Source organism: Aythya marila, assembly GCF_965140915.1.
Source record: "Aythya marila genome assembly, chromosome: Z".
Taxonomy (NCBI): domain Eukaryota; kingdom Metazoa; phylum Chordata; class Aves; order Anseriformes; family Anatidae; genus Aythya; species Aythya marila.
The window spans coordinates 13,264,689-13,290,000 of record NC_139080.1 but is presented as its reverse complement, the minus strand read 5'-3'; the positions used below and the strand labels follow the sequence as shown (position 1 = coordinate 13,290,000).

Below are 25,312 nucleotides of genomic sequence, written 5' to 3'. Positions count from 1 at the left end.
GCTATGTCTGAGAAATCCTAATTATAAACCACTAACTATTACATACCTCTGGCTTTTAACAGGATCATAGTACACTTTTGCCAATCCATTTCCTGTACCAACCATGATCTGATTCAGCTTGGGATGCCAAAGGCAACGCACAACACTCTGAAATAAAGCAACATATTGACAGTTAGTTGGTCATTCATTTAGATTCTAGGATTAATATTCATCTTGTCAAAAAGCAGACCCTACACTGTAGTACAAACAAGCTTGAATACATGAATGAATGTGACTACACGAATGAGTAAAAGTTCTTCTCCAGAGCAGAACACAATGTAAAAGGAGTGACAACACAAGGATGTAGGCAGAGAAGGAAGTACAAATGGGCGGTAGTGAGAAAAAACAGTGGTTTCCACAGGCTAACTGCTCCAGGGTCTTCGTGGGCATAATGGAATTGGAACACTAAACAGGATTTGAAGGAGAACAATGAAGTGCTTCAGATATAGTAGTACAAGCCTTCATGACTTCTGCATTTTTCTTTTTAATCCTTAGCTCTTCCACCCTGTTCCTTATGTTATCTATTTTTCTTTCACACAGTGCTGACCTTTCACTTGCTGACTGCAGAACAGACAAATGTCTGATATTCATCTCTTGGATCTTTCTTCCCCTAAAGATCCAGGAAAACTTGTTATTTGAAGCTTATGTCTCACAGCTCTGTCACCCTTCTTGTCTGTACAACTCATTTTCAGACATTAATAGTACTGTTCTTTTGTACACACAGAGTGGTTCTCCACGTGACTGATCACTGCACTAAAACTGAATCAGCAGGTCAACCCAGAAAAGCTGCAAGACTGCCATGATTTATGAGAGCGCCAAAGAAGCGGTCACAATCTGCCAGGAAGGACAACACAACTCAATACTAACAAAAATCATGTGTCCATCTAACTGAAAGAAAAAACAAACAAACAAACAAAAACCCCATAACTATTTGTTAGATATATAACAATGTTTTGACAGTGTTTTTGTTAGCTGTATAATAAATGTATCCAGAACTAGCAGTATGCATCACCGTGTTAGCGTTTCACTGAATGGTGATTTTTCTAGCCTTTTTTCCCTTTACCTTTAAAAACACAAAAAACTATAGACTTTTCAAAATGAATTAATTCAATACTCAACCACTTACATATACCTATCATGAAAGTATCTGTAGTTTATTTACTCATTTATTTTACATAACACAGTACATTAAAGTCACAACATGGAAAACACCAATGTCTCACCCAGAGAAATAAACAAAGCAAAAATATACTTAGGGGGTGCAAATGAAACAAAGCCATTAACTTGGGAGGTGACAACCACGTAATCAGAAGAGAATGATTATGTATAAGCTCTATTGAACAGTGAATCACTCTATCACTCTTCCCACTTCACATTCCTTCCTATCTCTGGTTTGGTTTACATACTTTTTTTTTCTTTTTTTTTTTTTTGGAATGTTACAAGGCATTTAACAAAAAAAGTACTGGAAAAAAAATCTGAAGCCCACTCATCCATCATGAATTACATTTTCATTTTAGTACAAGATGAAGGATGACTTTTTTTAGAACTGTTTTTCTGCTTGGTGTTCTTGTATAAATGAAAAAAATAAATGAGTGAGATGAGTTTACATTAATCAGCTGATCAGTCTTTACAAGGCTGTTCTATAAAACATCCTGCCCATTACATATAAACACATACAACATTACACTTTCCCCTGTACTTACAGGTACAAATACATCTAGCGTATTTATTATGAGACAACAAAAGGGCAACAAACTTATACTTCAGAGTTATCTAAAAAAAAGCAAGTTTCTGGCAATGCAGTATAATCCCTGCCACAAGATACCAAAATAATCAATACAAGGTTGTTAACAAGTTGCTTGATTTGAATAAGATACTTTTACGTACTGTTATGTAATGCTATTACTCAAAATGTTACTGTAATTCTAAAACATACAAAGCTAATAACAAGCATTGAGGGTCAAAGGTGGGTGGCCTTTTCTTTTATTAATATTTATTGCATGTGTTTAGCCAGCCTTTTAAAACTTTGTAGTTAATGTGGTTCTCCACTTTCTACTGTCAAGTAAATGTATTTTATAGCATGGTACTGGATACCAGCCAACAAAAACAAAGCCTGAGACAGTGTGGCTAAGCACTGATGGGGATTGCTAAGTTTCTAACTTGTCAAACATCCACAGCACACTTAAAACCACCATGGCACGTGCTCCAGAGCAGGCAGAAGAAACTGCCATAAAATGCAGCACAATAAATCTTCTAAAACTGTAAAACGTCCCCAGAATATAATTTGTTAAAAACTAAACAAATACAATCTCTGAACATGCAAGTAATTTCACTAAGCCACTGGCATATAAACCTACTTTATAAGAAATAATGAAAACTACTTACAGAGATTTTCAGACTATTTTAGAAACATGCAATACTTTAAAAAGAGCAAAATATTGAATTCCTGAACTGAATCCTACTAATCTTTCCCAATCACATAATCCTAAAGAAGTAAAAATTCTAAACAACTGTATAAAAGAGGGATCATTGTAGACTAGGTTTTAACATTGAGAGTGATGGGGGAAGGGGAATATTCATCATACAAAAATAACTGATTCCTAAAGATAGCATTTCACTGCCATTACCACTAACTTCCCTGCTGAGTATAGTTAAAATAACTCAGTTAGACATCTTTATCACTGGAAATGTGAAACATCAAATTCCAGGTCAAAGAAGGTCCTGCTTCACAGCTTTCTATGGAAGTAAGTGTGTTTATAGCAGGAAAACAACTCTTTCCCTGGCTTGATCTGCCTATGCACATAGGCATGTACCCGCCTACTGATACTGGACATTACAGAATCACAGAATGGTTGATGCTGAAGGAGACCTCTGAAGATCACCTAAGTCAACCCCCATCCTTTGGGCAGGTCCAACTACAGCAGGTTGCTCGGGTCTTGAGCTTCTTGCTCCCACTTTCTGCTTCTACGAGATGGAAAGGGGATTTACGTTGAATACTAATTCCAATTTGCACAATGATTTTTAAGAATAGCTCATTTCATTTTTAGGTCATGTCCTGCAATGGAACCCCAAATGAACAAAGTGATACTTGCAGTTGCATCCCTTGAGATAAGAGCTTGGGCCAGAAGCAACAACCTCAGCAACTAAAAGCTAACTGCAAGCTCTTGTTGCAATCGCCAAGGTGGTTTCATGCTTATTCAGAGAAATAAAACAGGAACATGGAATCAAGTTGCCCGACAGTACTTCTTGAAAACCTACTGTAAAAGACTTGCCTAACCACAAGTACCAGTTTACAGAATTCAGTGGATGCCAGCGTAAAGGCTCAGATACTCAGATACACAAATACCAGAGTTATAAATTCAGTTAACTAATTTTAGATTCCACCATTCAACACTGAAAGACTTGTTTCTGTTTTTTAAAACAATTAAAGCTAAAACAAAGGAAAAGCTAGGTAGGTTATGAAAATGATAAAATTACAGATCATCCCTCAGCTTTGCAAATGGAAAATTATGTATTATTTTAACAACTAAGAACAATAAAACTCAGACTGTATCATCATGTAAACATCTTCAATATATATATATATATAAAAAGATTACTGTAATAGCTGGAGGTATCGGACAGCACATCTTTAGAGGATGAAGTCCTGGAGGCCTGTCATGAAAATACTCAAAATAATTTTATCAGTGGACCTGAGCTGGCCAGCTTTGTAACCATACGGATAATCTATCTTAAAATACAGCACTTACAAATTACAATTAGTGATAATGATTCAAAATCTGTTTGGTACTTCTGTTGTTGTAAACATATTAAGTTCTTCAAATGAAATCCATCTGAAAAGACTTTGGCAAGATCTATTGCATATATAAATGCATTACCCTGCATTAGGAAATAGTAGGAGAAGATTGTGAAAATATTTTTATGAAATTAGGCAGGAAGAACATTAAAAATGTTAACAGAAAAAGTGCTTCATTGTCACTGTGAAAGAAGTCAGGACAGATTCAGTGGGATCTAGATTACAATGTTTACTTCTTTAAGTAACTGCCTAAAGCTAGCCTTACCACTTTTAATTAATTACATGAATTCAATTACCTGAATGTGTTTTTTTTTTTTTTACTTTATTTTTAAACTAAGCACTATACACACCTCAAGCTCCCAATTCTTTGAAAATAAGGTTTTTAGTTTTATAAAACGTATATGTAATAATGTAAGAGCTTAACAGTAGGTGGTAATCTTCAACATAAAACTTGAAAGCACAAAGAAAAGTGGCAGGCAAAGTTGATTATATGCCTTCTTCCTCGTGTGCTATTCCACCCGCATTTCTTCTGAGACAAGCACAGTCCCAGTTCACATGCAGTTCTGGGGAGGCTCCTAAATAGCCTCAGCCCTGACAGTCTGTTCTCACCTGCTTGTTTCTCTTTGTTTCACACTGGCAGAGCTGCTCGTGCAGGTAAACAGTAAACTACACCACATTATTTTTCTATTAAGTTACTTTCCATCTGGGTTAGCTCAGTAGGCAACTACCCAAACGGCTTTGCTGGGACTATGCACATAACTGTCCTTTGACAGGACTGGCCTCTAAATGTGAGGCTGAAGCCTGAAACAGGATTCTCTGTAACAGAGAATGTAACATTTATTCTGGCCTAGAAATATACTCATGCTTAATAGGCAAAGTGAATAATAACTGAAACAGATTTCTCAGCAAGTAAAAGCTAATTACCTCAACTGAAACTGTCCAGAACACTTGGGCTAACACCCCTACAGGGGTAAACAATACAGAGAGGGCATTTTACAAGGTCAGCAAGAAAAGATTTAAAATGATTTGTTGCATAGGAATGGAAAATTTACCACTATGATGAAACCACGAGGCTGGTAAGGTCATAGAACTGCAGACTGATGTCAAGGATTGAAAGAATTCTCCTGGATCTTCGGTTATAAAGTCACTTCAAGACTGCAGCAGCGATGGCAAAATTCAGTTCCCTGGCCCATACTTCAAGTAAAAACATTTAATCTAACAGCATGGATAGAGCAGCCCCACGACAGGACGAGCAGTCTGAGAGGGGTCTGTGCAGGCTGCAGGGAGGAAGGTGAGGAAAGGCTAATAAATTCCAGCAAGAGGTTCTAGGAAGGGTCAGAGAGGTTTCACATTTGGCAGTTCATTGGGGTTTTGAGGAGCTTCAGCAGGGATGCTAGAGGCCCCCCTCTCTCTCTCTCTCTGCTGCACAGGTCTGCTCCCCATGCAGACCACCCACCTCCTATTCTCTTCTGTGATTTACAGATTTTCCCATACCTGTTGTAGTCTCCTATTCCTTTCTTAGCTCCTCTACTTGGCGCAGTAACAAGACCTTCCCTACAACCCCAGCTGCCAGGAAGGGCCCATGGCCCATGATATTCTCCTTACTGAGGGAGAGAAAAGGCTCTTCTAGAGACCTAAAAGCTCTTCCAGCTTCCTGCTCCTGCAGCCACCCAGCACAGAGGGGAGGCACTCCCCGTGTCCTCTGGACAAACCTCTAACAGGAAAGTGAAGCAATCGGCTGGGGGCATTAAGGACAGACACAGCTGGAGCAAGGCTTGCCAAGTTGGTCTATCAACACACGAGGGCAAGGTTTCATGAGATGATCAAGCCAGTGTTATTAGCAGGTCACTCCCACTTCTCCCCTGCTGTACAGCCAGTAGTCCTGGCTTTTGTCTGACCACAGGCAGTTTCTTCAGAGTACTGAACAGGCAGAACAGTTTTTATAAGACTTATATAAGACTATATGATTCATGTCACATTTTCTGTTTCCCTGAATTATTTAATATACCCCTACATTTCCTACTCTAAGGGGAAAGCAACTACAGAAAAAATACATAAAGTGAAAAAAAAAAAAAAAAAAAAAAAAGCAAATCTAGCAAATCTACCTAGTTTCTGCTATTGCACAGTTTGTATGGCCTTTATCTAAACATTAATTCTTACACCTGCAAATATTGCCACGTTACAGAGCCTGGGGAGTCACTTAATCTCACTAGTATCTTTTTAACCTACCAAAATATAAGGTTGCCTGTTATGCAACAAAATAAGAAGAGAGATCATCTCTAGCAAGTATTCACCTATATCCTCCTTCACTCTCTTGCAAGACAGCTAGGGAAAATTAAGGTTTCCCTCCATTACTGTCTTCTTTTATTCCTAGCATTTGACATGTCTGTGAGCTGACGCTGTAATAGAGTATGATTATTTTTTTTCTTTCTGCATTTCAGTCAAAAGTTTAACCACCATCCAACAGAATTCAGCATCCAACTACTTTTATATGTTCAGAAACACCAAGATAATTGCTGATCTTTTGTTTTAACAAAATTTCATTTAACAGACATGTGCGTGCCTGTATGTATGCATACGTTGATCTCCCGGAGTATGGAGGTCATTATTTTTGCACGACTGGCATGATATCAAATTTCACCATTTTTCAAAACATTCCAAAGACATATTTTTGGCATAAATTGGAATCACCATACACTTCTGCAACACTCAGCTCAGTGGGGCTATATTCTTTCATTGCTACTGCAAAATGAAAAGTAAATTTAGATGGGGTCATATTTTACAATGATGTTTTAATTTCTTTTGCCTCCTTAAGGAGGTCTTACTGTTTCTCAACCACACATTGTTTTCTTTGGAATCAACCCTTTCTCCCTAAAGACAGTTAGGTTTTAAGGTTAAATACTATACGTTTGTTTTTGAAACTGAACATTTCATCTGAAGTCCATTTTCTGATAATGCATGATAATGTATCAGCTTATTGAAGTTCACTGGTAAAGATCCTCCCGCCATGCAGGGAAGAAAAAGAAAAACATGTTTACACATTACTTATGCACTGTTGGAATAAACCTTTTAATTATTTTTTTCTCTTCACTTCAGGTACAGCCTATCGTTCCATTCTGGCAGCTCCACAATTACGGAAGTGATTATTCAGCTACATGGAGCTATCAGACTTTTAGGCTAAGTTCACTGAATTCATGTCTTCTCCCATGGCTATTAGCCAAGAGAAAACTGAACGAAAGCACAGACAAACAGAACTGGTAAGTGGAGAAGACGCATTTATTTTCACAACACAAAACTATGCTCAGAGGGCAGAAAACTCCGCTGAATGATGCTAACATGTACTACTCCTGTGACAAGTGTGCAGCCAACATTCCACTTGTAAGGTGAAAAGCACAAAACTGATTTTCTCACAAGTTATTTGCCTCACAATGGTAATTTGCCACTAGAAAAGAAGATACTGGTAATGATAGATCAATACTGAAACTGGAAAGGGAACATGTTAACCCAAGACTTTCACACATTCTGTTATAGCAACAGTTTAATTATTGAAACTCATGTTTTCACTAACTTTAATTAAAAAAAAAAAAAAAAAAAAGTTCATTCAAATTTAGATAATGTTCTGTAATCGTAAGGTAAAATGCTAATGTTTTGACAATTATGTTTGGAAATCAGGTGCAAGTAAGAGAGCTTACACTTGAATCTCATCTAACACAATCCCTTCATGTAGTGGCAGGATTTTCTCTTGTCCTGCTTTAACTTTCCTACAGTCACAAATACTTAAATCAATAGAAATGAGTGCAGAAGTAACCTATTGTCTAACTGTGCCACATACAAGGTCAGAGCAAGACAGGTGAAATGTTCCAGTGCTTTCACAGGAAAGAATCAACACCAACAGAGGGAAGCAAAGATCACAGGTAAGACTTACCTCACCAAGCTTAAGATGTCTACAACTCTAATCTTTACAGGTCTACCCTTCAAATGTCCACCACTTTTCACTCCCTTTACAGTTAATGGAAAGAAATAACCATATATTACAGTGACCTTCATCTAACCTATTTTAGATATCTATTTTAGCATGAGATAATCACAGTCTAGATGTGTTTATTTTCTCTGCTTATTAGAAAGGGAGCCCAGGATGACTGGATCAACTGTAGACATCTATATTTGGTCAGGTGAATCCCCTGCAGCCTACAATGGCCAAAATAACTATATAAGAAAAACAGAAAACTAAATGGAGCAACACAAAGAGGATCTATGTTACAGTATGTTAGGCTACTTACATAAAACTCTGCAGTTCAAGGATAAAGTATTCTGGAAGCCAAATAAAATATTTCTAGTGCAGAATGATACAGCAGATACAAACTCCCAGAACCCTCTGACAAATCTTCAGAACCTTAGTTTAAAAGATCAGTTCTAGCTCTGGAGATGCTTAAACACTGAACAGGGATAAAACAGAAACAAACACAGCCTATGCTCTGCCTTGCTTCCTCTCCCTCTCCTAGCCTATAATCTAGTAAATAATTCCTTCAGAACCTGTCCTGTAGCTATACAGACAGCATAGCGACAGCACGAGTTGCTGTTCTGAGAAAATATTTTCAGTTAGGAAAAGAAAAACTTAAACAAAACTTCTCTTTCTTATGTGCAAGCTCTGCTTCAGTGGCCATGACGGTATGTGACGGGTGCTGTTTGAACAGCGCTGCTCAGATTTGCTGCACTTGGCTGTCCAGATAGCCAGATAAGCAGCATATCAGCAGGGAAGAATCTGAACATGTAAAATTACATTCTGACTGTGGTCGCAGACTCTGTGAGCACAGGTCACTACAGCAGACAAATGGGGCTTTTCTGACTGAACTGCATATTTATTTAAACCATATTTTTACAAATTCTGACATTTCTGAAAAAAGAAAAGAAAGAAGAACCCCAGTTTGCAAATGGAGTGTAAATATGCATGCAACTTGTTTGCATTGCTTCTTTCTTTGCTGCTATAAAAACACATGATGCATTCCTGATGAAGAATTGCTTGTGGAGTGCAACATATTTTAAATATGTAGGAGCTTAAAACATATACTACTACTTAGAAGCCTTACTGGCTGCTTATTAATATTTTTTAAGAAACAATAATTACCTTTCAAAGTATCATTACCCATTACCTAAGCCTAGAGTTATATTATATTATCTTTATATTTGAAAAGGATAAACAATTTCAAACGTGTGCTGGAGCGAGGGATCAAATCTCAGTGTGCCTTCTAACCCGATCTTCCATAGTTCTAGCAAGTTCTATCACTTCAGTGCTGCCTCTTCCCAAAAGTGAAGGGAAATGTACAAAGTCATACCCGAAAAAAAAAAAAAAAAAAATACTTATTTCAAAAGATTTCTATGTCGTTAAGTAAAACATTAACATGTTTGTATTCTAACAGCCAGAGACAGCTTCCTAATAACACAAAATCCTTCAACAACTGTTCCCCCATCTCTGTCTCTGTCTACTTGCCATTTTTAAGCAACTTTTGCAATTAGGAAAGATATTAATGCAGTGGCATTCAAGCCTTTCCTTTTTTAATGAAGGTGTATGTGGCTCTATTAAAAAACATCGGATATTGAGACTGCTGTACCAGGGGATACAAATCTGGTGTTCATCCAAATCTTCACAGGCATATTCAAAGTGGACTGACTTTCATAGACTAAAAACTTCTCTGCAAGTGCTTATGAAATACAGTTCAGCAAGAACTTATATGCAACAAAATCTCATGAGATTAGGCTGCAGCACAGGCCTGTACACATTATAACTTAAAAAGCAGCGAAGTTATTCCTGCCCATCTTTACGATCTGGAAGCTTCAGAAGGAAACACTTCCTCCATCCCATGCTTCATATTCTATAAAGTTCAGAAACATGCCTAAAAGGGCTTTTTTAGAAATAATTTTTTTTAAGCATTTTTTTAGGGAAAAAAAAAAGAATATATATTTATTTGTTTTTTAAGAAAATGTTTCAGCACATTTGTCACCAACTGTACAACATATTTTCTCTCCAATTCTATGCAATTGGAACTGATGGGAAAATTCAAAACATTAATGAGAAACTCTGTATTTTTATCCAATGATAATGCAGTCTTGCCCACAGAAATACTGCTTTTTCTGCCTAATAATCAGGGATTGTTAATAAAGATGGTTGATATGCCCAATAGCAAGTAAAAATCAGCTGACAGAAGTTAGAATAGAAAGGGAGGGTTTGTAGATAAATTGGTCTTTCCTTCTACAATCACCTTGATTTCTCTGCAGAAGGTCTGCATGAAACATCAGTCAGCTACATTAGCTGTCTGCTCCCCTCCAAGAACAACAGAAATTCTGCCGTAAGGATCATAGAAAGATAATGCTGCTCAGGACACAAATTCCTCCTGCATGCTCTGCAATCTCTTTTTGCTGGTGTCTTACAGCACAGTGGTGAACCAGAAGCCAACAATTTGGATTGCCATGCTGCTGGATCTGGGAAATGTTGGTCTGCCTCCTGGCTGCACCCACAAAAGGAAAAAATGTAGAGTGAATAATTCTTACAAAACTGCTGTATTTTTAATTAAAAAAAAAAAGATTAAATAACAGTTTTAGAACTAAGCGATTTCCAAATGTCTGCAAAGCTGAACAACAAATGCTATCAATTTACTTCTGCCTTTCTTCTTTTGGGCAAAAAGATGGTTAACACCCACATGTTGATACTACGCTTATTCTGATCCAAAAAAAAGGCTGCTTACAATAAAAACATTCTAATATTATATTTAAAAATATACTTTAAACCCCAATTGCAAAAATCTTCAGATTTGAGACTCCCCTGGTGCTTATCCAAGAAAAAGAGCCAAGTATAATAAATAAGGTGGGAGGTTAGGGAATATCTAGAATGTAGTGACCTGCTATCATTAGGTTTAAAATACTCATGAGAATACAGTAGTAGAGGAAACAACACTCATGTTTTTCCCTTGTGAAACATGACTTAAAAAATGTGTGGAAACATTCAATAGGAAAGGGATCAGAAATGGATAAAATTTACAATTTTCTATGTAGAAACCAGAAATAACTTAAAAACATTTTCAGAGGCCAATAATTTAAAACAGGATCCCAATGTAAAACATATGGATAGCAATGCTGCATCATGGACCTTTCATGCTACAGCTATAAAACATGCTTAGAAGTGAAATGAGCTACTGAATGTTTTTTTGTTGTTGTTGTTTTGTTTTGATGAACAGAAAAGGATTTAAAATGAAGGTGGCAAACAGTTTTTTGTAATTGCAAGGCAGAATATTTTCAAGCACCTGCTCTGTGAGAATTACAGCCACATTTTCAGCACAGTATATTGCAGAGGCAGACAACCCTCACATACAACCTCCCTGTTACAGTGAGGAAAGCTGCACAGTTTATCTTTCTCACACAGCTCAAACCTCTAGTGACAGCTCTCCCAGAACAAATTAAGTGCTGCTGCAGGATATAAGAATGGAAGGACTACATTGACTTTACATATATGAAAGCAGAGAATGAAAATTGACAAGTTACCTCACTAGAAAAGAAAACATTTCCATGGTTCACATTCTACAGTAACTGTTGTTTGCTCTAGTTAGCACAAAAATTTAACACTATTGTGAAAATATGGATTTTCCTTTCAAATAAAATAAGTGGCTTGAACAAACAAAATGAAGTTGCATGATGATCTCTTTCAGAAGTTAATATAAATCGTTTTTCTTATATTCAAGACCGTTAAATCTTCATGAAACAGACCACAGTGGAAAAGTCCTTTACCATATTACTGCACCTTATAAATAGTAAATGATATCATTTGAGGTCAAGTAAAGAAATACTGCAATCCTATATCAACTGTGCCTGAAGGGTACTGGAAGTTTCATACTCCTTATTCCTTCTTTCCTTTTCATTCTTTAAGCTAAAATTAAGATTTATTTATAGTTCATCTCAAAAGACCTTCCTGAAATGTCCCTTAGAGAGATTTTCAGAAGTACTTAATATTTTAACTTTTGCTTATATTTGAAAAACTAAGAAAACATTGAAGAAATCTCCTAATATAAATTGTTTTTTCAAAACAACCATAAATACATGGTTTTGGATTGTTGCTTATCTATAAAAATCTGTGGGAATTTTAAAAAATTTGCACATCTTATATTTTAATATACATAACCTCATTTTTTTTTTTTAAATTAGAACTCACATTTTGATTTAAAAATAGCAATTTCTGTAACTGTACAACATGCTTTTTTAGTGCCCACTCTTGCCTGGCAGTAACGGGGTGTACTTTATCTCCTTTCCATATGGGGAAAATGACTGCTCTACTGCTGCCAAAATCAATCTTGCTTCTAATAAGGATAGCTACTGGTTGATATGCTTGAACCAGACAAACAAATGAATGACAGACATGTGAGAGTGATTCAAGTGGCTGTTCACAGCTATTTAAAATTAATTTAACATTGTAGAAAATGTTGTGTACCCAACTCTATTTCCCATACACTAGGTATTTATAACTGGTTCCCATGAAGATCTCATAGTTGCATAATCAACCCAAGAATTACGATTAAATCCTCCTTGACTGGTGCCTAATGATGAAACCTTCCTTCCATTACAAAAAGAGAGTCCATTACATACATCCTGAAATATGAAACCTTATAGAATCATTAAGGTATGAAAAAAACTCCAGGATCATCTGGGCTAACCATCCCCCTAATACCACTGTCACCCACTAAACCACATCCCTAAGCACCATGTCCAACCTTTCCTTAAACGCCCCCAGGGATGGTGACGCCACCACCTCCCTGGGCAACCCGTCCCAGTGCCTGACTGCTCTTTCTGAGAGGAAATGTCTCCTCATTTCCAACCTGAACCTCTCCTGTCACAGCTTGAGGCCATTCCCGCATGCTATCACTAGTTACCTGTGAGAAGAGGCTGACCCCCAGCTCCCCACACCATCCTTTCAGGGAGCTGGAGAGAGCAATGAGGTTTCCCCTGAGCCTCCTCTTCTCCAGACTAAACAACCCCAGGTCCCTCAGCCGCTCCTCACAGGGCTTGTGTTCCAGGCCCTTCACCAGCTTCGTAGCCCTTCTCTTGACGTATTCAAGGGCCTTGATGGCTTTCTTGTAGTGAGGGGCCCAAAACTGAACACAGTACTTGAGGTACGGCCTCACCAGAACAGAGTACAGGGGAACGATCACCTCCCTGATCCTGTTGGGTGCCCTATTCCTGACACAAGCCAGGATGCCGTTGGCCTTCTTGGCCACCTGGGCACACTGCTGGCTCATTTTCAGGTGAGCATCAATCAACACCCCCAGAGCCTTTTCCTTTGCACAGCTTACCAGCCACTCTGCCCCAAGCCTGTAGCACTGCATAGGGTTGTTTTGGCCAAAGTGCAGGACCCAGCACTTAGTCATGTGAACCTCATCCCACTGGCCTCTGCCCATAAATCCAACCTGTCCAGGTCCCTCTGCAGTTCCACTGCTGGACCTTGTTTATTATAAACCTACAAAATGTTTAATTTAAGCATTTTCCTGCGGATATTTGAGGTGAGGGCAAAAGACCCAAGACTATTATGACAAAATATCAGAAACAGTGACATTAAAAATACCAAAAAGATGCATGTGCATAGCAGGATGAAGACCTGTTTTTCAAAGCTTCATTTTTGTTAAGAGAAGAATTCTATGTATTTCAGCATATACAACCATGTTTACAATACAAAGTTTTATTATACCCAATCACTCTTGTAAACATACCAGAGTAAGGCTGAAGCACTCGACAGAAAACATCAGGAAACTTGTAAGAGTGGGAAAGGCAGTTCTGACCCCACAGTTTTGATTTAATCTGCAGCAAGTAAACGACCCTGCCATCGTCCTGCAACATGGTTGCTTCATTCCCTGATAAACTCATGGAAGAAAAATCCACTGAGTGCTCTTAATTTTAAAATACCTATGTCTGCATCAAGATATCTCCAAGTCACAGATCACAGGAGTCAGAAGAAGATAGTTGGAAAAGCAACACTTCTGCTCTCTTCTGCCCATTGTGCTCTCCTCACCTGTTCCGCAGGCACACTACTACTAGCCAGAAAGAAGCCACGGTCTGCACCATTTTCACAGAATCACAGAATTTCTAGGTTGGAAGAGACCTCAAGATCATCGAGTCCAACCTCTGACCTAACGCTAACAGTCCCCACTAAACCATATCCCTAAGCTCTACATCTAAACGTCTTTTAAAGGCTTCCAGGGATGGTGACTCCACCACTTCCCTAGGCAGCCTGTTCCAATGTCTAACAACCCTTTCGGTAAAGAAGTTCTTCCTAAGATCCAACCTAAATTTTCGACATGTAACAACCAGTTTTCAGCTTTTCTTCAAAAATTATTGCTATTTATCTGAGACGCTTAAGTTCTGGAGAAGTCTCAGTGCCTACATGGGCTACTGGTGGGATGCCATTGAAGAGCGTGACAAAAACGACTAGTCGTAGACTGTGACCAAAAAAATTCCCCAACCCTAACATGAAATGGAAAACAAATTAATATTCTATATCCAGCCACAACAGCAGAGACTAATCAGGCAGTTAGTCTATTAGTAAAATCACAAGGTTTCACTCCAGCAGCTCTGACGCAGTAATGGGTTTTCCCATGAAAACTTGAAAGAAAAGGTGAAAAAAGATTTGTGAAGCATGATGGAAAGGAATGTCAGACACAGCTTTGGTCAAACGTGCCCATTAAATATTCACCCATTACTCCCCAGGTTCATTCACAGGCCAATTGAACTGGCTATTTACTTCTGTTCGCTATTTTTCAATTTTCTAAGCTTACTAAAAATTCCTTTAAAAAAAAAAAAAAAAAAATTGTGAAACAAAACAAAACAAAAAAAGCTAAATGTTGATAGTTTGTTTTCTCTTCACAGTACACTTTTTGTTATTCTGATTATGTATGTTCTGTCACTAAGCTGGTATAAAATTGCTCACAAGAAGTCCTATTATTTTAATTTCATACTAAAAAAAATGACTAATGATGTCCTTTTTCTTCAGCCATTTGGACTAATTCCATGTGAAATCAATGAAAATTATTTTTATGAGGAACAAGAGCAGCCCTAGCTCTTTGTAGAGAGATACACTAGTGTACTTGTACTCTTTTGCTACACTTTTACTATCATATTATACATAATATCTAAAAAAACAACATTGCAATTACATATTTAAGCACTAGATAACACACAAAAGATAAAGGTGTAGGACTTTTGTTTACTTACAGAAGATGAAGTCTTAGACAACAGTATGTATTTATCTCTGATTTTACTAACTGTTCTATCTGTACCTTTGAAGGAGTATAAGGAAAAAATGGAAACCAAGAAGGAGGTAAACAGAAATCAATTACTGCACTGCTGAAAAAAGTGCTTTGATGAACTAGACACAAGATCTATCGGTTCATAGGCTAACAATCTTTCCAACAAGTAGCACATATGGCTTATAAAACAAAAAAGCCTACCTCTTTAAACATCATTTGTTTTTAGTATGTTTTTTTCATTTACAATTCATCTAACACTGCCATTTGAAACAAAAAGAAAACTAAGGAAAAAGTCAGAGATACAAACAATAGAAAGATCTTGAAGAACCATTTGATTTTAAAACACCACTTATAGTAATTTTTCTTCTTTTAGATTTAGGTTGATTTATTTAACTGTGTTTTTCTTAGATGTGTTGAAGTTAGAAGCTAGGCAGTGATTATTGATTTAGGCAGGTATTATTAATGTGAGCTCACTGAAAACTATGCTGTAACATCAGCATTTATAGGTATCAATTCTTCATCTATTTCCATTATTTTCATTTGAACTATTATATTCAAAGCAGGAAAATGTCAGTCTTAAATCTTATAACTACAAATGAAGAAAAACAGCAGCACTAAAACTCCATAGGCAAAAATAATTTAATACAGTCTTAAAAGGTACTATATTATTATCAAACACCTATATATTATTTATATATATTATTCATATAATATATAATAATATATTATAGTATACAGTATATATATTATATCATATATTATATATCATATATATTTTATATATATATAAATATATATAAATTTACAGTACAATTATGAACCTGCTGAGATTTCTATACACACTTAAATTTTTACTACGCAAGTGGCCCCTGATGAAGTTACTCATGGGCCCATAATTTTGCTTTTCCAACAATTTTCTACTGCTGGTTCTCAGCTCTGTGTCTCTTCCACATTTTGAAGCAAGAGAACTTTATCTCACACTTCTCAGAAAAAACAGTAGCAGTATCTTCTGGACTCTCCCAATGCATTATCCACCCCAGCAAGTTAACAGACCTTCTATTCCAAAGCAAATCTTAAACCTTGATGTAACCTTTCTGTACACTATTACCAACTTCACCACCACCAAATGAAGACACTATCATAGTGCTTAGCTATAAGGCCTCCATATTCATTGGGAATGGAGCTCCTTAGGTTATTTTGTTTCTTGTGCACTGCACTAGAATAGAAGAGCTGCCACAAAAATCTGCCTCCCTCACTTTATCTTGTGTAGTTTGTTTTCTTTGATCCGTCAAGGAGTTTCAGTGGGAATACCGACTCATTCACTTATTTCTTCCCCCAGAAAACAGTTATAAACGCTTGCTTATGATACTTGTATCAGAAAACAAACAAACAAACAAACAACAAAATCAAAACCCACAGCTGAAACAATCAATCAAAACAAATACACAATCAAAACAAATCAGAATCTTCCATCAGAAACATGTACAAGTTGAGGACTGGTATGTTCCACAGGAGGAAAATTTAAAATCCAGTTTATGTTATCTTTGGAGAAATTCTCTAGTACTGAATAAAAATTGCAGTGTAGTATGAAACCTACATATAGAATATATCTGTTTAAAATAGAAATATGCCTTCTCCAGAAAACCACATGCTTTCTGCTTTACCATGAGTTCTTCATTGTTTGATTTGCAAGACTGCTATCGCAGAAATGATGGATATAAAAAATTCATCCATAAGTAGAATTTACTTTAGGAGCAAATTTAGAAGAGAAAATTAGACTTGATAAGAAAAGTATATATAAATGTAAATTCTGTCTAAATGAGTTCAAAGCACAAGGATCTTTGGTGTGCTGTGCTAAGAAGGACTACTGAGTTAAGAAAAGTGCAGGATAGAACAATATACTGCAACACTACAACATGATAAAGATTTGACTAGTTGCCAGACTCTAATAACTAATGGGAATGTCTCATAGTTAAGCAACTGCAATGCTGCTTGAGTGTCTACCACTACTGAATGTTATAATCTGTACGTTTATTTATTTACACTGCAAGGAAGGAACTTTTTCAACTATGACATTAAACTTTTTCCTTCTGTACAAGGAAATACTTCTGCTTACTGAAATGCATACCATAGCAGCCATAAGTTTAGTTTCGGGGACAAACAGCATTGCTTGTCATCACAAAATTGTACTTCATCATGAGAACTGGGGGAATGAACAGCATAAATGTATATGTCAGAATTTTAAGATTTGTGCCTCACTTCCCAGCTCCGGAATGGTGCAACACAATCATTTAGCAATACACTAGTAACACCAAACCAGAGGTCTCTTAGTGTTTAAAGACCATGTGTTAAGTTTCTATTTAATTATTTAAGTGCAAAAATAGCACTCTACCTGTAGTCATACTTCTCTTAAAAATGGAGGAAAAAAATAATTAGAATAGTAGTAGAAAGTCACTGTGTCTAAGGTAAAAAAAAAAAAAAAAAAAAAAGCATATGAATATGATTTCATTCATATTTGGAATAGTGGATAGAAGAAAACTAAAATAAATACCGCATCTGTAACTTCTATCTCGTACAACTTCTGAAATGTTTCCCGATCAAAGAAGAACAGCTTCCCACTGCCACCACCTTTCTTAACAGAGGTACCTGTGACAAGTATTTTATCATCTGGGCTAAAACAGCAATCAGTCCTGTTGGAAAAAAACAAAACAAAACAAAACAAAACAAAACAAACAAACAAACAAACAAAAACATTATATTGGGCAAACCAGTAATTAATGTACATTTAATTTATAGATTACAATCCTTACAAATAATCTTTTCTAGTTGTTAATCCTTTCAACACAAAGTTTAAAAACAACTTTTATCTGCTGTCATCTATTACTACAGTTATCAGACAGTTCACATTTACAATTACAGCTGTGCACAGAATACGAAAAACTGGCAAAAACAATAAAAATATAAAAATCCTCCTCCCAACAAAATTTCTCTTCCTCTCCAAATTCATGTGAACTTTTCACATAGGAAACAAAAAATAATCATTTTAAATCTGGTTACAATCATTCATAAGAAATAAATCGATCTTGAAATCTGTTTTTGCTGATGATAGTGCTGCACGGCAGTTGTGCTTATATAGTTGCCAAAAATGTTTGTGTGTTTACTCTTCCTATATGCTACAAAACAGAGTGAGTGCTTGTGACTTCAAATTTGATCTGTCCCTAACCTTTCTTTCTAAGATCTTATTTTGAAATTGTATATTGTCTTTAGAGTGTCTCTAGAGTTCTAGAGAGGACTGTGCTACAGGTACAGAAGTATAGATAATACCTATAAAAATATAATCACAATACTTAACAATATACGGTACTATACCATACTTTAGTACCAAATAACAGTAATCAGCAATTCTAACATCATAACTTGAATTTAGACAATACACCTTTATGTTATGTCTACTTTTCAATCCAGATTTTTCTTTTAATTAATCATAGACCAAATAGGAATGAGGCTTACTTGATATATCTCATTACATAAACATAAGGCAATGAACTGGCCTCCTCCTAAAAGTTTCTAATCTAATTAGGCATAAGATATATGAGACTAAAATATGGCATAAAATAAGCAAAGATAGATAAGAATTATCACATGAAATAGGAGATATTTTAAAGCAATGTTAAGCTGTAAAATAGCCAAGAACCTTATTGCACAGTCTCCTATGTGTAGTTCTTTGTGTACTATTCTGTACCTATTGAGAAACATCTCCAGTATACTCCCTCCTGCTCAGCACAACGACCACTGTTTATTCTAGCTGGAATAACTTAACAGTACTTACATTGGAAAGAAGCTGGACAGTCTTTCAGCTGAATGAAGAGGCTTTTTAAATTGCCTTATATCCCACATCTTTAAAGTATCATCCCCTATGTAACAAAAGGAACAAAGGTTAGCAAGAAAGAATTTAAGCCAAGAATTTAGACATCTGCAGAAAATTTCATCTTCTAACTCAGATACAGGAAAAGGAACAGAATGATGTAGAAAAATTCAAAATGGGGATGGTTTGGAAGCTTTTTGTGCCCAAATGACTATGAAAATGCAAGGATGAAAAATTCCACCTGCTGCACTCCAGTAGATCAGAAACTTCTGCTCAATGATTCAGCCCTATTGCACCAATCCCGTCTGCTAAGAACCATTACCCACAGTGGAATCAGATTCCCCAAACACCATTTAATGCTGTTTGTGTGTTTTGGTGCTTTATTATTAGAAGGAAATTTAACTTTGCTGAATACATATATACATATACATATATATAATATATATACATATACATATACATACATACATATATATATATATATATATATATATATATATGTAATGTTATCACAGGTGTACTAGATCAAAAGCTAAACAAGCTTTATGTGTCTGGTTTCTACCTGCACTGGAAAAATGATAAGGAAGGACAGAAGGCACAAGAAGCCTTCCTGCTTCTTTGGCATGCAAACAGAAACAAACTGCAACTTCAGTATGAAGAATGGGCCCCGGAATCAGCCAGAAGTCCTCGGGTAACGGGTAGAAGGGAAGCAAATGAATCCATGCTTGCTGTAATGAAACCTTTTCACACCCTTCCACAACACCTTTGGCCATAAAAGCCAAAGTTGAGGTTACAGCAAGACATTTATAGCTATTCTCATCTGTGTTTGATAAACATGGTGTGACTCCGTAGGCCAGTAAAAGTCAGGCTGTTTATTCCTTTTCCAAAAGTTATGACATATTAACACAGTGAGTACCAGGAAGAAAAAAAAAAAAAAAAAAAAAAAAAGAAAGAAAAAGGAAAAAAAGGGGGGGGTGGGGTGGAAAAAAAAGTTTAGTTAGTTATTCTCAGAGAGATCTACATCTCTGCTAACCTTCCCCCTGGGATACATATTTTCTGCATGAGAATTTGAGCCCTGAGGCACCTCTTGCAGACACCTAGACATCTTTTTGTATTCTACATCAGTGCCTCAGTGATTTCAAGGGCAAAAAGAAGGACTTTCAAACAATTCTCCTTGAAAACATCCAGAGATTAATTTCAGAAAAAAAGTTACAAAATATTCCTGACCTAACTGGTGAGCAGGAAAGTGATTAGCAATCCATGGACCTGCTTCCTTGCAACACTCAAACCTTGCAAGGAAATATTTTTTATTTTTAAATCGTCTAGTACTCTGTGTGTTCACAACCTTTGAGATTAAGAGCTCAAAGCAAAGCTTGGAAATAAAACGCAAAAATAGATAAAATAAATAAAATAAATAAATACACAAATGTATCATGCCATAACAAAAGAAATCAAGGACAGCAGTACCTTTCATAGGGAAAGCAGTAATGTGTGGCCTCATGTATCACGTATGTTTATATTAAAGACCAGGATAATGCCTAACTACAAAATATTTCTAAGAAGTGGACAACTTAAATAAATGATGCCCAGGACACAATATATTTCTTTTCATTGCAAAACTAAAAAATGACAAGAATGAAAAATGTTGCCTCCCTATTTTGGGAATATCTATTTTCTTATTGTTTCATAGTAGACACCATCCCAAGCACTTCAAAGCATTTGGTCTTGTAATGTGAGCCCTCCTTTTTCCCCTCCTACCCTGAAGAAAAAAAAAAAAATACACTTATTGTCTAGATGTTATATCTAGAGCACCAGCACTTTATAAATGTATGCAAATGATACCATTTGGCTGCTCTGCAAATCTCTTGCACAGGGACAGATCTAAGGCTAGCAGCCAAGGCTGTTCTGTTCCCAGTGGAATGAGCCTTGACATGATCTTCAAGCTGTAGCCCTGCCAGGCTTTAGCAGGAGAGATGCAGTGAAACATTTAGATACAGCTCTCCTTCTAAGAAGAAAGTGTATTCTGCTGGTTTAAAAATTCACAAGACTCCAGAAGGACTCAAGGAGTTTTGGATAATTCCAAATCAGCATCGTCTTAAATGGTGCAGAAATAGTTGATTAAGTACTTGGAAAGGGAGGAATACTCATAGAATAACTTGGCCAATGCTGTGAAACCCTTACCATCTTTAATAATATAAGATTTCCAAAGTTCATCTTTAAATTCAAATTTACTGTGCAGTAAAAATGGTATTTCTGCCTGAAATTAATTTGCTTTGAGTTGAAACCACTGCTACTAAGAAAGCAGACAATATCAATATGCCACAATACCATTTTTTTCTATTAGCAACCTTCCATCAATGCTTAATGAGTTTCTTTATGAGAGCTGTAGCAGTACTGACCTATTTTTAGCTACTTCACATGTGGTCAAAGTAATTACCCTTAAACAAAAATACATAAAGTTTAGAGGTGTGGAGTTAGTATAAAGTATTCAAAATAACCCACTCTTAGGTCATTCAGTATTTTTCTTGATGGCAGACTTGGCACAATCTTTAAAAATGTTATAGCATTTTTAATAGCATTTCAAACTCTATTCCTAGTCATTTTAATTAGAAGGATACCAATCTAGTCTGATATAAACAGGCCAGACACCATTACGTCCATGGTATCAAGGAATGGATTTATCACGAGGAAACAATTAGGTCCTAGAAAGAATCTCTGGTGAGCCAGGATAGGCATTTTGCACTTGGCTTTTAGTCAAAGTAAGGTCAGTGCACTGAGACTACAAAGATCTTTATTTTTTAAGTTTTTCTCAGAAGATACTGACCAGGAAGACAATTAAATGGATGCAAATGCACCCCAAAGAAGTAAAAACACTGCCAAAGTAAAGCACTGTCAGAGGTTCAAAAATTCTAAAGTCAGCAATACCCTTCAAGAAGCTCCTATTTTAAGAGGGAGTCCTGTGTTGAAAGCAAAGCTCAAGGACAAAGATCACTGGGGAAAGCAACGAAACAAAGGAAATGAGATTTTTAAAAGCAAAATAGAGCAAAGGAAAGACATAGTACAACACGACTTACTGTGAGGAAGTATCAGAATACATCATGATTATAAACTCAGAACCTTTCTATGAAGGCTGATACTACAGGCATCATGAGGCACCTTACAGAGCAAGGTATGCACTTCTGCATTCTGCTGTGGTTCAGCACAAGGAGCTGCAACGGTTCAAGAACAGCCCTCCGAGGCACCACAGGTCAGTATCACACTCACTCTGAGCCAAAGGATTTGGGAGAAGGAATCCTGCACTTATGCTTGGAATAGCTCTCACCATCACCCGAGCCACACCAACCTGGATCTCTTATATAAACTGATTTTTCCACGTAAGTTTACTGACAAACCAACAGACAAATAACTATCATGAGGTTCATGGAATTAATGAAATCATTGTTTCTTATTATTCTAAAAGTGGATTCTTTACAGACCAGGAGTTAAAAATTACTTTTACAATAGGACCCCAAATCGTATGGCTGAACAAAGGAAACATTCCCATACCTTTACTGTATATAGAAAAAAATACTTCCACGGTTACAAGTGTGTCAGAACATCACTTTCTTAAGTTTCTGTCAAGTTACTACCTAATACCCAACAAAAATAAGACTGGGAACTCTCATAAGCATCTCCTTAACTTTTCATTTTCCCTTGTGCATGCAGCTGAGCCCTGCCTCATCTCTCTCATATCTGACACTGAATCTACATCAGATGCAGGAGAGTCCATCAGGCTTTCAATGAAAGTCCCCATTCCCCAAACGGCTATCCTCTCTTTGATCCTCAGCACTTGGCAGGTGTGTTAATCTATGAATGCTGGATCTACATCTGCTTTTACTGGTACAGATCCAAAGCAATACTCACATTAGAGTACTAACCAAACAAGTAAAAATAAGGTATGAATCCTTATTCTTCAGCACAGCATACAGAAATTAAAATAAAACAAAACCAAACAAACAAAAAAGCCATGAGACAACTGTAGCCCTTGTAACCACATTAAGGGGCCAAATGTCTGTACAGTCTTATATTCTGCAAACTATCAAGTTCTTATACAGTTTATACCAGAGTGAGGTAGAAAGAGCATAAGTAAGTTGAAGTTGGTTTAATATAACACAAAATCTGGAGACAGATGAAGAGCAGGCAAGCAACTGCCACAAGCAATTAAAATATGCAAAGGTCATTTCTGTTATCTCCATTCATAAAAACAAAATATAAGAGAATTTTCATAAACTGAGGTTTCAGAACAACTCTACTGAATATTCCTCACTTTAATATTATTCTTGTTTGCTGTGGATATTTAAAAGGCACACCAGTGTTTTTTAAAGTCATTTCAAGTACGCTTGTGTGGATTTTGTGGTGGCAACACCACTGACAGGCAGAAGCAGCATTTTACGTAGCTCGGAATATTTAGACAGATGGTTCACCTACTTTCCAAGAAGGAGAAGGTTCTCACATAGCAAGTATTCAGTTCAGTAAGGACCAGCAGGGTTGAGACATTTTGCCTCAACCACTTATGGAGTAGCAGGAGCCTGAACAGCAATCAGAAAACAATCTAAGCACCACTAACATGTCCTAGTAAGCCTAGGGCTCTTAAGGACAAGCCTACCATCATTTCACTCTGCAAAATGGGATATGGGGAACATAAATGTTTGGAATTATAGAAACATACAAAGAAATGAGGTAAGTAACATCCAACAGCAGCTGCATGTTCTTGTAAAAGCCACCAGTGCCACTCTGCTCATCAGGGATAGGGCAAGGGGAAAGACACAAAGCAATTGCAAGCTACTCCCCTCAGCTTGAAATCCCAGCTCCTCTTTCAGAGAGTTTACAATCTGTGAATACCTGTCTCATGGCATTTTGTATAAAAAAATCTCATTCTGTCTACATACCAAACTGACCAGATGTTATGTACATATGTTAGGCACAATACTGAGGCTACATTAACATACGCTGCCTCTCCCTAGGCCTGTTTATTTGGCCTTGAGGCCATGCTAATGCTTACACATAGCTCCTGGTTGCAGCTGGTTTCCATCCAGTCAGCTCGGACTGTATGCTTGCACCTGCCTGCAAAATGCTGCGTACACAAATCCCTACCTGAAAAGCTATCTTAAACAGACACCATCCCAACTAATACATCTAATAATGGAGTGAATGAGTCTTCATAAATGTCTTTGCCTTCTCAAGGCTTGTTCTGTTCTATTAAGAGACTTTTATAAAAAAAAGTTTTACCTGAAGTTTAAAAAACTTTTTTTGGCTTCTTTCCATTCAAGTACAAATTGGCCTTTTATCTCCACTCATCAACGCTTGATACTTATAATTTTAACTACATAAAAATTTCAATTAGAGCAAGTACACTGCATTAGAAAGCTGCTTGAGAAATTAATAACTCTACAACAGATACACTCTTACTGAGAGGCAGTAACCTTACCAGAAAGAACTATATAATGAAATTTGTCTTAATTCTTAATTAAGCTAATAACTTCACTTTTGGTGAATTGTCAATGCTAGGCAACAAGACAGATCAGGAAATATATGACATAAACAACAAAGTTCTCTTAAAAAATTCTTTAACTGCTGTGAAATGCACTTTCAGGAACACATTATGTCATGGTGTGTCAAAACAAAAGATGTAGACTGTGAAACACTTCAGGTTTATATCTGATTTTACTATCTTACCTCAATCATAAATAAATTACATTTAGAAATGGTATGATTTAAATGTTTGGTGTTTTTTACCGAACCACATTAAGACTGTCTTACATTAAACACATCAAAGGGTTCTTTGAGTCACTTACCTCCCCGACTGGCAAGGGCAGTACCATCATAGGAAAATGCCAAGCAAGAAGTGTCAGTGCCTGGAGCATGGGCTTGCCTGCAGTGGAACTTTGTATGTACCTGTTTGTCAAACAAACAAAACATCAAAAACCCTGCTTATTTCAAGACTGGGCAAACATTTCTTTATAGCATTTTGTGTACTTTGCTGCTATTCCTAAATGTAAACAGAAAACCCTGCAACTTTAGCATTAACAGGTACAGAAGTTATTAATTTCTACAGCCTTTTTAAAAAGTCATATAGGCTTTATATGGTCAGAATAGGCTTTCACAATAAGTGCTTGAAAGAAAAATACAAATTTTGCATACATTCAAGTATACAGAATAGCATCAGAGCTACCGGAATACTCCTACTACCACTAAATAAAGGTAGTTAGGCCTGGTTAAGATAAATATACATTTTAAGACAGTTCTTGTCACCCATCTAAGCAGGCTTATTGTTTAAACAAACAAACAAAAAAT

General features: G+C 36.5%; 1 protein-coding gene across 1 annotated transcript in view; it reads right to left on the bottom strand.

Moving 5' to 3' along the window:
• Positions 1-25,312, bottom strand: part of WDR70 (WD repeat domain 70) — a 142,467-nt gene that overhangs the window by 13,744 nt on the left and 103,411 nt on the right. The window contains exons 11-14 of the mRNA XM_082783005.1: positions 24,814-24,913; positions 18,944-19,028; positions 17,666-17,804; positions 47-147 (exon numbers count right to left, since the gene is read on the bottom strand). Coding sequence (XP_082639131.1) covers positions 47-147; positions 17,666-17,804; positions 18,944-19,028; positions 24,814-24,913 — 425 coding nt within the window. The remainder of the gene's footprint in view (positions 1-46; positions 148-17,665; positions 17,805-18,943; positions 19,029-24,813; positions 24,914-25,312) is intronic.